At 34.8% G+C, this 12,250-nt stretch overlaps 2 protein-coding genes across 7 annotated transcripts; one reads left to right on the forward strand and one right to left on the reverse strand.

Annotated features, from left to right (window-relative positions):
• The first annotated feature begins 986 nt into the window (after positions 1–986).
• LOC105172020 (pfkB-like carbohydrate kinase family protein) lies at positions 987–4,945 on the forward strand. The gene is made up of 4 exons (XM_088885784.1): positions 987–1,509; positions 3,317–3,649; positions 4,307–4,423; positions 4,640–4,945. Exons 1-4 carry the CDS (start codon positions 1,102–1,104, stop codon positions 4,769–4,771), a joined length of 990 nt encoding a protein of 329 aa, XP_088741910.1. The 5' UTR covers positions 987–1,101; the 3' UTR covers positions 4,772–4,945.
• On the reverse strand, positions 4,806–11,018 carry LOC105172021 (uncharacterized). Of its 6 annotated transcripts, none has more exons than XM_011093348.3 (8): positions 10,718–11,017; positions 10,160–10,269; positions 8,649–8,798; positions 8,336–8,571; positions 7,245–7,355; positions 6,951–6,995; positions 6,483–6,606; positions 4,806–5,927 (listed from the first exon to the last, which is right to left on the reverse strand). In XM_011093348.3, exons 1-8 carry the CDS (start codon positions 10,818–10,820, stop codon positions 5,904–5,906), a joined length of 903 nt encoding a protein of 300 aa, XP_011091650.1. In that variant the 5' UTR covers positions 10,821–11,017; the 3' UTR covers positions 4,806–5,903. The 6 variants fall into 6 exon arrangements, with proteins under 6 accessions (XP_011091650.1, XP_088741911.1, XP_011091651.1 ...); XM_088885785.1 differs by having other exon boundaries at positions 4,806–5,869; positions 10,718–11,016; XM_011093349.3 differs by having other exon boundaries at positions 4,806–5,884; positions 10,718–11,016.
• Between the last annotated feature and the right edge of the window lie 1,232 nt (positions 11,019–12,250).

Here is a 12,250-nt window from a genome sequence, read left to right on the forward strand (position 1 = left end):
CTAAATATAATTATTCAAATCAGAAGAGGGCTACACGTAATTATATCAAATTTGTAGCTTTTATAAACATATGATTTTGATGGAATTTTAATGATAAAAGTGATTATTAGATGAAGGGGTCAACTTTGCCTTGTTTCTTTTCTTTTTCTTAAAAAAAATTATAAAAATATCAAATCAGATAAATGAAAAAATTTGAAAAATTATAAAAAAAAAACCAATTATTTAATTAATCCAAAAAAATAAAGAAATAAATTAAATTAAATTTATAGTCCACAAGGATATTTTATTCAATTTATCATAAAAAAAATAAAAAACAAACGAAAACTATCAGATCGAGCCAGTTGTTAGACGATCGTTAAAATTAGAGTAGTTACTGTAATTTTTCAAATAATAAGGAAGCATTGACAATTATGTTAAATCTTAGAAAATGTTGTTGTAACTTCCCCTAATTTATACTGGATACATATAATCCAATTTAACAGACATCCACTCTACTTCAAACTCTTTTAAATCTACTCTATCCATCTTATCAACCGATAACAAGATAAACTCAGTCATTTTCTTATCCATAAACATACATTATATATGTATATATAAATAAAAAATATTTAATAAATAATATAAAACATTTAATACATTACAATTATAATTAAAACAAAACAATTATCTAAAAAACCCTAAAAATTGAAATAAAAAAAATAGTTTGGTGTGTAGTGTCCACTCCTAACTTGCAACACAAGCCAAGTAAAAATTATGAAAATTATTAATTTTTTTAATTTTTGGAGTGGATAATCAATCATTATCTCCCACCAATAAATTAAATAATAATTAATTAAATACCCACATTAAAAAAAATAATAATATTAATCCATTTATTAATAATATCTATTTTTCTTAATTGACTAGGCACAAAACTTCTAGTTCCACTCTAATTCTACTTCTTCCCCCCACCCAGCTCTCCTCCCCACTCTATATAAACGCCTCTCGCTTCTCCGTTTTCTCCTGTCTTCTCCCATTTTCTTCGCTGTATACACCTACTAATACACACACATACGTAGAAGAGATCGTATAGTTTTTGCTTCGGATTATTGTTGGATAGCAATGGCGGCGAGCAACGGCGCTTCGAGCAACGGTCTGATCGTCAGTTTTGGTGAGATGTTGATCGACTTCGTCCCGACGGTGTCGGGGGTGTCGCTGGCGGAGGCGCCGGGGTTCCTGAAGGCTCCCGGCGGCGCCCCGGCCAACGTCGCCATAGCCGTCGCAAGGCTCGGCGGGAAGGCCGCGTTTGTCGGCAAGCTTGGGGACGATGAGTTCGGCCACATGCTCGCTGGGATCCTGAAGGAGAACGGCGTGTCTGCCGATGGTGTGAACTTTGACAAAGGTGCGCGCACTGCTCTGGCGTTTGTGACCCTACGCGCCGACGGAGAGCGTGAGTTCATGTTCTATAGGAATCCCAGCGCTGACATGCTGCTCACCCCCGATGAGTTGAATCTCGAACTCATTAGATCTGTAAGTTATCTGCATCATCATCATCACCATAATCATAGATACTAATGTCTGCGATAGGGTTGTGTGCATTTATGGATACGGAAACACGTATTTGTGCATGAATTGGTACCGTAATTTTGGCTGAATCTGAGTCCACAGTTGTTGGTAGTTTGGGATTTTTTTCCAATACATTTCGTTTGTTCTCAGCAATTTTGTGGCTTCGAATGGGGTTCGAGTGAATCTCACGCGCATTAACATTTTCTTGCGGTGGCTTATTTTGACGAAAACTGTTTTTTATCAAATATTTAATTTTAATGTGCTTAATTTAAGGTGAGATTAGTCAATGTATTCACCTATTTAGCCTCTTATCCACATCGAATCCAGCAAAGATCGGGGCCCACCATAGGTTGCTGAAATTTAAGTTCTTTTTTTAAATCGAATTGCCTAAAGTGTCATTTTCCGTTTCATTTCTTTCGGCAATTAAAATTTGTCCTAATTTCTTCTTTTAATTGATAATTCGTTGACTCACTTAGATTATTTAGTTCCAATAGCAATTAGTCTGGATTATAGTTGTTAACTTGTAATTTCTTGTTTTATGGTTAACGATTACCGACAAAACTTGTGAATCATAGCCAGACATTAAATACATGATGGAGTTTGTACTTCTCTTTATAATTTGATCTCATCGATCTATTTACATAATGTGGATTCTTCTTGATATAATTTTGGTATTCTTTTCCTTTGGTAAGGAGTTTCAAGTTTGAATTGCTATTAGAACTGTTAGTTGCTAATGCAATTAAAAGATTTAGTATGGTAATTGTTCTGATTATCCTTCCATGATTTTACTTTTGAAAATGTTTTTGAGCCTTTTATGATACATTATTTTTAATAGATAGGGAGATGCCAAAATAACATACACATATGACAAATAACTTGTGTTATTGGCTCCAATAAATAACGTAAATAAATAGTGAGATCCCATATGAGCACGTATCTTTTGCTTGTCACATGCACACAAAATTCTACACAGAATATACGGAAATACGTTTGTTTGCATTTATCTCTTTGTTACAGATTTCTGTGCCACCCACATAAAATATCTCAGTCAATGAAAGAGATAACGACAAAGTTCACTTAATCCAGTGAAGTGAAGCATAAAATTTTCTCCGACCTACCTTTGTTGGCGTGGCATTTATTGCTATTTAGTGCTTATCAGATGGGCTCCATACTTGACTGATTGAGTTTTCTGGAATCTGTATGTGGCGTTAGAATCTGCCTCAAGTCTGCTACATGTTTGTCTCTAAGCATTGAAAAGGCCCCTCGAATTTTATCCTTAAAAAAGTTGGTAATTGTGGGGCTGTTATATGCCTGTAATTACCTCGTAGTAGGCCGCTTAACCCTATTATTCACTAGCAATTTTTCCGAGTCTTCTAACCAAACTACTAACTGATTTAAGTGAAAATGAAATAGGGCTTGACGATGACTTACCTCTAGAGTGGCTATACCTTCATTTTAGTGTCAATTTGTTGTATATATTTGATGTTTTGGTTCTAACGATATAAATACTGCAGCAGTGGGTACAATATTTGAGTGCATTATGGGATCTAAATATCCACTTTTTTTCTTCCTGCAAATTGTTTTTCTTCTTCTTCTTTCTTCTTCCTTTTTGACTAATCTGTCTAAAATGACTAGTTGAATGAGCTCAGGTTCTCTCGATTAGTTTAGTGGAGAAAATTACATCTCTAATTTGGAATTTGATTTCTGGGATTACCTATTGATGCTAAATTTTGTGGATGATAATTGACTGACACATGTTTAATGTGAATAGGCTAAAGTGTTCCATTATGGATCAATAAGCTTGATCGTGGAGCCATGCAGATCAGCGCATTTGAAAGCCATGGAAGTGGCCAAGAGCGCTGGAGCATTGCTTTCTTATGACCCCAACCTCCGGCTGCCGCTGTGGCCGTCAGCTGAGTATGCTAAAGAGCAAATAAAGAGCATTTGGAATAAAGCAGATGTGATCAAGGTCAGTGATGAGGAGCTCGTATTTCTCACCGGAAGCGATAAGGTTGATGATGAATCCGCCATGTCCCTATGGCACGACAACTTGAAGCTCCTCTTAGTTACACTTGGAGCCAAGGGTTGCAGATATTATACCAAGGTATGTTTTAATTCTCGATAAATTTATCACTTTTAGGTTTTAAATGTTAAATTGGATAAAATGGGTACCTCAGTTTATTGATCCAATAAAAATGCTTGTGATTAAAGAAACTACAGCAACTTAGCTTGTAGATCCAAATAATGTTTATGATTAAAGCATAGTGTTATTATCATAAAGTATATTAGAGGTGACTCTGTAGCACTCGAGGATTGGTCCACTCGCCCCCTGTTTCACAACCAAGGGATGCCTTTGGAGAATTTCTATCATTCATTTTCCACAAAAAATCTATAAAATATTTCTTGTTATTTGGCTCCACTTCTTGAAAGGCGTGGTTCATGTGACTTTATGCCTCACCTCGTGATATTTAACCTTTCCACGAGGATCTTTTTGGGTACATTTAGACTGTAGAGAGCTATCTTCATTAATTAAATTAAAAACAAAAGATATGACAGGATTGAAAAGAAACCAAGATATTCTTCTATACTGACATCTTTAGTGAAATACATTTAGACCACTCTTTGAGGCAAAGTAAACAAGTATATATACATACATTTTTAATCAGTGACTGTATTTTCTTTTAAATCTTTCTCAGCATAAATTTATCTCACTTAACAATTTAATCATGAAAATAATCCTTGTATTTTGGTGGGAGTGCAGAATTTTCGGGGAGCTGTGGAAGGGTTTGCAGTGAAGACAGTAGACACAACTGGGGCAGGTGATTCCTTTGTGGGAGCCCTCCTTGGGAAGATTGTTGACGACCATTCAATAATCCAGGTAAAATTCTTATAATCAACCCATGTTATGTTTTCTTTCACCTTTCATGATTGTGCGGTGACATCGACAACGTAATAATACAATTGCATCATTGTCCTACTAGTCGGTACAAATAAATCAATGCTTTTCAAGCTTCTAGTACTTAAGCATTATTAGATTTAACCTTCTCTAACAAATATTAGGTGAAGATTAATGATAATAATTTTATGGTTGCAGGACGAAACGAGGTTGAAGGAAGCATTGAAGTATGCATGTGCATGTGGAGCAATAACCACGACTAAAAAGGGTGCAATCCCAGCTCTTCCAGCACACTCCGAGGTCCTTTCCGTTCTCAATGGACCAAAATAGAGGAATTGCCAGTTGCCTCAAGTAGTTGTTTTCCTTTTCTTTTTCTTTTTTTATCTTTTCCTAAGCTTTTTAACCTAAAGTTTTGCTTCTCCTTTTTCAATTTTTATTTGACCCTTGTTGAGATGCTGCAACTATCTCTTAAATTGTGATTGATAAATAAAGACAGCTTCTTCATTTTCCAGTTTTCTTCACATTGAGTCGTTCGGTTACTGTAAGGATAAGAAAACAGATGTATATAATGTGTCTTGATAATATGCCCACTTAAAGCATAAAAACAGGTTGAACCAGAAAACAAATATAGGCAAACCCCTCCATTGCTCTGCAGATTGATGAGATATAGGCATGCCAATTAAGCTTGTTTAATATTGTTTGTAATCCGTATAATTTGTCTTCATCTTCTCCCCTCTGCTCTATGGGTTGGATGGAGTGGGAGAATTTTACTTAAAAGAAGGTGCTTTAAGTTGTCCTCTGACAGGTCATGAGGCTAGTGCTTGAATACTATGAGAGTGGATGTCTAGGGATCGGATGCTCAGCTGATGCCCATCGCTTGCCTTTATTCCTTTTACATCAGTTGTCCGCTTCTTAAATATCAATAATAGGTGAAACGTTCACCAAAACAACCTAACTTCACCTAAACTCAAGAGTAAGCAATAATCCCAACAAACAAAAATTTTGAGGAAACCATCTTTATTGGAATCTCAGATCATTAGCAAAGCAGGATTCGTTCCTTAATGGTACATTCAAAACTATTTTCGCAAATCTATGCACCAAATAACAAGTCTTTGCACATAATAGCATTTTTTTTTAAACCATTAATCATGTTAACATAAGTTTGAGTTCTTGATAGCCAAAATGGTGGTGACTCGTACAGTTTTTCTTTTGCACCTAGTCGGGAGGAAGTAAGATACTAAGAAAGATTTCCAGACGGGTCACCTTATCTTTCTAATTGTGAAGTCTACATGACATTGCACAAGTAGAGTTTCACCAAACTTGTTCAAGTCAGTGGGATCACTCTCTTAGGCAGGCAAGTATATAAGCTCCTTTATTTCACTACTATAATTTTTGCATCACCATCGTACCACTTTCATCGGGCCTTCACTGTTATGGCAATAACTGGCATTTTTAAATCTCATCATACAGAGAGAACCTCCAAATCCTCCAAATCAGGAAATACAAGACTTTAACAAACCACATGTAGAGAGTCATAGAAATTCAAAAATATAGATGTAGCAACCCACATGGCAAACGGAAAATGTACTTAAGGGCAAAATTGTCACAATCCCAGTTGCAAAATAGTCGTCAACCAAGGTTCTTAAAAGAAAAAACTAAAAGAACGATTTACGTCTCTGTGGTTGAAGATCTGATGATATTAAAGCGAAAAGATGCATATACCACATGGATAGTGATAACCAGTAAACCACTCAGAAGAATTTAATTCAGTATATCAGAAAGACGAAAATTTGAGAAGTAATTTTTTCTTTTATAAAACATCGAGTAACACGACCCTGTTTTTTTTGGCCAAATATCCAACAAATAAAAAGGTCTACACAACAACCATCCTGAGAGTTTCAAATTTAGTTTCTTAACAGTTGCACGAGTAAATAAGTTCTGAAATAATTCCACATTTTATCAATAGAAACGTGCATCTTCCCCAGAAAATACTTACATAATACTGTCACAACGCAATTGCTTGTGGATAACAACCACTAACCTCCAAATGCAAAGATCCCCAGATATGCTTGCAGTTCTCCCACCTTCCTCGCATGTGAGCCAAAAATGACTGTGCCCATGGTTCATTGCTTCCCTCCATGCTCAGGTCGAAAGGCACAGTAAAGCTGTCATAGGATAAATGTATAAGCAAACAATAAAGTTATCCAGTTTGAAACCTTGATCCCATTAACAAAATTGGAAATAGAGAAGTCTTAACTTTATTCCAGTAAATCTTGCAGCAATACATAACTTGTGTAATATTAAAATCTTTGACAAATACATCTTTAAAGTTCAACATGGCACACAAATTGATTTTTCTTTCCTTGATCTCCGAGAATGCAAGACCCAATAATATGCCAATTACAAAAGCAGATGCAGAGAAGTGTAATTCTTATGCTCTTGGGTTGCCTAAATCCCATAGCATTAAAGTGAAATGTTAATGGATGATATACAGAACTAAAAAGCATACCTCATTAGTTCTTCCTTCTGATATCCTTTGCTGAACGCACTAACCCTATGCCATGATTTCCAGAAGAGTTGCATAATTAATCTTCTATAGCATCGACTCCAGACATATTGTCAATCTAAATAAGCCAGTTCATAAATTACAATATATGTAGATGGCCAAGAAGTTTCTAGATTAGATATTCTTTTAACTGTAACTTAGACTCAATAGAAAACATAACGTGAATCATATGGTGAAAAAAGGCCAGAAGAATCATGGTGAAAACTATTAAATTTCCACACTTAATCCTGAGCTTACCTGTTGACAAAAATTTGATAGATGTGAAGAGATTTGGTTGAGAGACTATAAACAGCATGCTCAATGTAGTCCTTCCCAAACAAATAAATTACTGGGTATCCAAGAAGCCACCTGTAGTAGGATCCCAGTTTCCATGAAATGACAGTGAAATAAATTAAAAAAATAAAAAATAAAGCTTGATAGAATACAAGCATTTGGAAGGCTTCAATTTAGAGGAATACTATGCAACTAGTATAAAGTTTACAAAAACTCTGTTAGTCAACGAATTTATCACAGAAAAAGACAACAAACAATATAACCAATGTGGCAAGTCATGTTTAATCCAAGATTTCTAAATGAACCAATGTAAAAACGTTGTGGCCTCATGGGTTCTATCATGTCCCCTGAAACTTACAACCACGTAGGTCCAAGTATTTTTAGGAGAGGATTCAGTTGAGAGGAAAACCAAATTGAGGAACTAATGTTCTGGAGATTAATCTAGTACGACCTATTAAATGAAAAGACATAGAATTACGGGTTCAACAAATTGCAAATTGTTCTAACTGGTTCACCGCAGATGGCAGAAAAACTCAATGAGAGTGCCCAGAGAATAGATTCATGACCACATGGTAGTTCAAGAAACATTATCTATGAGATACATCCACCTAAACTGAAACCAATTTAGCATTTATCTTGCAGCATTCAGCAAATCTCAAACAACTAAGAAGTGTTAGAGGCCAATATCAACTTGGCCGAGTCTTTCACTTACTAGAATCAGTCTCATGGAAAATTATTATAGAGATTATATATCTTGTATTGTTCAGCAAATATTCATCAAACTTTACAGCTTATTCAGGATTGATCTAAACTATAACAATCAAAGAACTAAACAAAGATCAATCGATCTAAACAGAGGGGTCCAAACAATGCATCTGGACAACTATGCAGTCTGGCATTGCAAATTAAGTAGCTATACTATTATAGTACAAGACACTATCAATCAACTTTGAACAGCACGATGCAAATAAAATCACTGACAAACTAAATCTCATGGTATGTCATAAATGGAAACAGAATACCACATAAATGACCAAGGTGAAAGTAAGAGTTACCCGTTCAGGGTTGGGATTGTGACCTGACTTTCCTGAAGGCAACAACTGAGATCAACTAACTCAGGAGATCCAGAAGTGGCATGTCCATCAAGTGAAGACCTGGCAGTGTAAGTCTCATGCCTTTGCAAGTGATCACCGATCACCCCATCTTCATGAAGGACTGAGGAGAAAAACTTCTGAGCTGACAGGAGCTGCATCACTGCAGGGCTTTGTCCTGCCTGGCCCTGTGTCATGATCTGGACTCACAATATCAGGATGATATCAGAAGCGTGAAGGAGAAAAGATATCAAAAAGATTATATTTTGTGAAAAACCTTGGGAGGATCATTTTCAAGGTCCACAAAGAGCGTTGCTGTCTCCATACTCAAACTTGATTTGACAAATTCCATAAGTGCTCTGACCTGAATGAGATAGACCATATCGTCTATGACCATGACGCGCAAATGCTCAAAAATTGAAGACTCCTGAGTTGATCAAATGGCACATACTGCATTAGGTAGCAATAATAATAATTTAAAAGTTCTTAAACCAACCTTCCGTGAATACTACGAAAGAGATAAGTATAATGAAAGCAGCCACAGGAAAAAACTGGCATAATATATTCTCCTTTGATATCACAGTAGAACTCTCTTTATAATTGATATTAGCAATTAAACCTATTCTTCGGAACCTAATATGCAAGTCAATTAAACAGCTTATCAATTTTATTCCTTACCCAGCCCACAGGGCCCGGCAGACAAGAGATGACTATTCTAGTAACAATGATATTTCAAAATTGTTTTGTCATCCTAAAATGCATTCATTTTTGGTTGGATATGATTTGAGTTAAATGAAAGCATACTTGAGAATGGACTTCTTTATGACACAAAATTAAATTCAAATATTTAAATTTTCAAGTAAAATCTATTGAATACTTTATGAAATATTTAAAGCGTTTTGAATACAAATAATTATGTCTGAAGAAGGGAAGCAAAGGGTATTTTATACTCCATTCATACCTATACTTCTATCTTGTTTAACAGAGATGGAGTTTTAAACGAGAGTAAAGTATGTTTACCGAATTGCCTTCAAAAGTGGCTGTTGGGAGTTAATGGTGTCACATCATTACTTTAAGTAAAAGGGTACGGGAAAGAATCTCCATTTTAAGAAATGAAGTCTTATTCTAGGACATCTGAAAATAAACAGGAGTTATAAGTTTGGGACAGATGGAGTAATCCATTTAGAAAATGGGATTTAAAATACTGAAACTTCATACAAGTATTTGAAAATTATTAAGCATAACCACAAGTATGACACAGTACAGACTTGCCAACAACCAGCAAGCTAATCAGTCCACACTACAAGTGACATCTTATAGATAAGCAAGTGTCTTGTTCCTAGGTCTTCCTAAAGTGTATCGACATCAAAATAGTATCATCAATTTCTAAGTTTTATTTCTCTGATGTCAACCAAGTGAACCAACATGAGAAAAAGAATGTGATAGAGAACAGAAATGATTGTTTCGCGAAATATATTGATTGAAGAATGTCATGACTCCCTAACAAAGGTGATTCAAGACTTTTTCACTTGAAAAAACAGAGTAGTTATAGTGTTCTTGTGCCCAATTTAAGTTTATTCTTTCAACAGATGCCGAATTTACAAAGAATATACTTTTTAATTTCAGTATAATACTACATAAAGGATGACCACCAAACACCAAACTTAGGGCACCAATTCCTAATCAACAAAATACTACAAACAAAAAGAAACCAGCAACTGTTACGTATATTGACAATAGAGCAGAAAACATTTTTGTTACATCAAGCTAATATGCGACTCAGCAAACCTTTTTGCAATGATTAAGAAATGCACAAAGATGATCACCCAATTCGGGCATCTTCCCGCCATAATCCACCATGATACAAGGTCTCATTGTTGAGCACAAGGCCAAAATATCTGCATAAAGAAATTCTATCAGCAAGCAACCTATCGTGCATAACATATAGACTTGTCGTTGGCAGTCATAAACCCAATTATAGCCATTGTCCCAATTAAACACACAATTGTTAATGTTAAAATTTTAAAAAAAAATGCAAGATCGAAGCTCTGCAGTTTACGCCCCAAAATTAATAATAAAAAGAGGAACTCTTTACACAGTTAGATTTCCTCTCTTTTCCATTCACTTTTAAACAATGAAAAATGACTGAAGGCATCCCAAAGAGAGATAAAAAGCTCTCACAGAACTACAAAACTCAGTCACTGAATTTCCAACCGGAAAATAAAATAAAACCATCAACTGATTGTTCTCGTTGTTATATGAAAAGGAAAAACTTCAAAAATGCGATTGGATTAGGCGTTTCTTGGCGATATATGTTACATGCGAGTTGAAGAAAAATGAATTTACCAGTTTGAAGACGACGCTTTGAAGCAGGCTTGAGCCTCCATTTGATTTGAGAAAGAGCTGCCTCAAAAACCCTCAACGCCTCTTCCACTTCTGTTGCGTCCATTTCCGAATTCTCAACGAATCCCACAAAAATGTAGCAAAGGTTTTATAGGCTGATGATCCTTTCCAAGTAAGGTCGAGTTTATAGGTTGATGATGGTAAAACCCATCACCCCCTTCGAGCTTTCGAATGTTCGGGGGAAAAACAAAAATCGCCTAATTTGACACCCCTCTCCGACCAAATGGAATAATTACATTAAATTCTCTGTCTGTTTGAAAATTTGCATTCACCAAATTCGATAAATTTTAATTAATAAAAAAAATTTATTTATCAAACAAAAATAAATTTTAATAGTGCTATTCCAAATTATAAAAAAATTAATATAATTACATATAAACCTACAAAAAAAGAGTGTAATTATCCCAAAAAAACCACATAAATTAGAATGACGATTCCCATTTAAATTAGATTTAGATGTTAAGTTACATGAAAACTTTTTTTTTCTTTATAAAATTATAAATGCACCCTTTAAAAGCATGTCGGACATAATTAATTATAATATGTATATTTATAAAATTTTATTCTTAAATTGGGAGTATATCTTTGTTTTGTAACTTTTACGAAAGAAAATAAAAAAATATTTATATAATTAGACATAAATTCAAAAACTATCAATGTGATTTACTTGAAAATATTAGTTTAAGAAAAAAGATTTTGATCGGGTGAAATGCCTAATTTGATAAAATAAAAAGTGAATTACATTTTCAACCTTGCATATAGGGGAAGAAGATAAAATTGGCCATATATTAACCATTTTTATCCTGTTCTGTTAATCCAAATTTTCATGATCTCATATTTGCATGGTCAAAATTTCAATGAATTTAGATCGTCGTTCAGAAAAAAATAGTGAAGACTAAAAGGATTGAAAGTACGTTCAAAAGGAGCAATCATAGTAATAATAATCCCACCCATTATTGTCACTGATGACGGCCACGAAGGAGGTGTGGAACTCGGAGGCCCATGGAGATGCAACCACATGGAAGCGGATAGGGTGGGGGCCGACGACATGGTTCTTAATGGAGATCGAGTGGCAGAGCTCCGCCATGCTTGACTTGCGTGGTGTTAGTTGTGCTTGGCGAGGCTTAGCTTTGACATGTTAGTTTAGTAGAGTTAGATATAAGATTCAATTGTATTTGTGGCAGTGATAATGAAATAAAACCCGTCTTGAAATAATAAGTTAGGTATGTATAGACAAAAACCAATGATCATCTTACAATAATATATATATATAAGGAGAATAGTTATGAAGATAATTAGAGGTGTTCAGTATTACAAAATGTACTTTCATTAGATTGATCTTTTCTTTACCTATACAAAATGATCAGATTGAATTTTCTGTCACAAACTCTATTTTATATATTGCATTCAATATACACATGTCACGTATATAAAAATGACGTTATATATTTTATTTTGGAAAAAATTTTATACACG

Source organism: Sesamum indicum, linkage group LG10 (genome assembly GCF_026168435.1).
Source record: "Sesamum indicum cultivar Baizhima isolate 11 linkage group LG10, ASM2616843v1, whole genome shotgun sequence".
NCBI lineage: Eukaryota > Viridiplantae > Streptophyta > Magnoliopsida > Lamiales > Pedaliaceae > Sesamum > Sesamum indicum.

Coding starts and splice junctions, on each gene's coding strand:
- LOC105172020 (XM_088885784.1), top strand. CDS start 1,102: ATGGCGGCGAGCAACGGCGCTTCGAGCAACGGTCTGATCGTCAGTTTT. Junction 3,650..4,306: donor GTTGCAGATATTATACCAAG/GTATGTTTTAAT, acceptor GTGGGAGTGCAG/AATTTTCGGGGAGCTGTGGA. Junction 4,424..4,639: donor ACGACCATTCAATAATCCAG/GTAAAATTCTTA, acceptor TTATGGTTGCAG/GACGAAACGAGGTTGAAGGA.
- LOC105172021 (XM_011093347.3), bottom strand. CDS start 10,820: ATGGACGCAACAGAAGTGGAAGAGGCGTTGAGGGTTTTTGAGGCAGCT. Junction 10,270..10,717: donor AAAGCGTCGTCTTCAAACTG/GTAAATTCATTT, acceptor TTCTTTATGCAG/ATATTTTGGCCTTGTGCTCA. Junction 8,799..10,159: donor TTCTTAATCATTGCAAAAAG/GTTTGCTGAGTC, acceptor TGATCAACTCAG/GAGTCTTCAATTTTTGAGCA.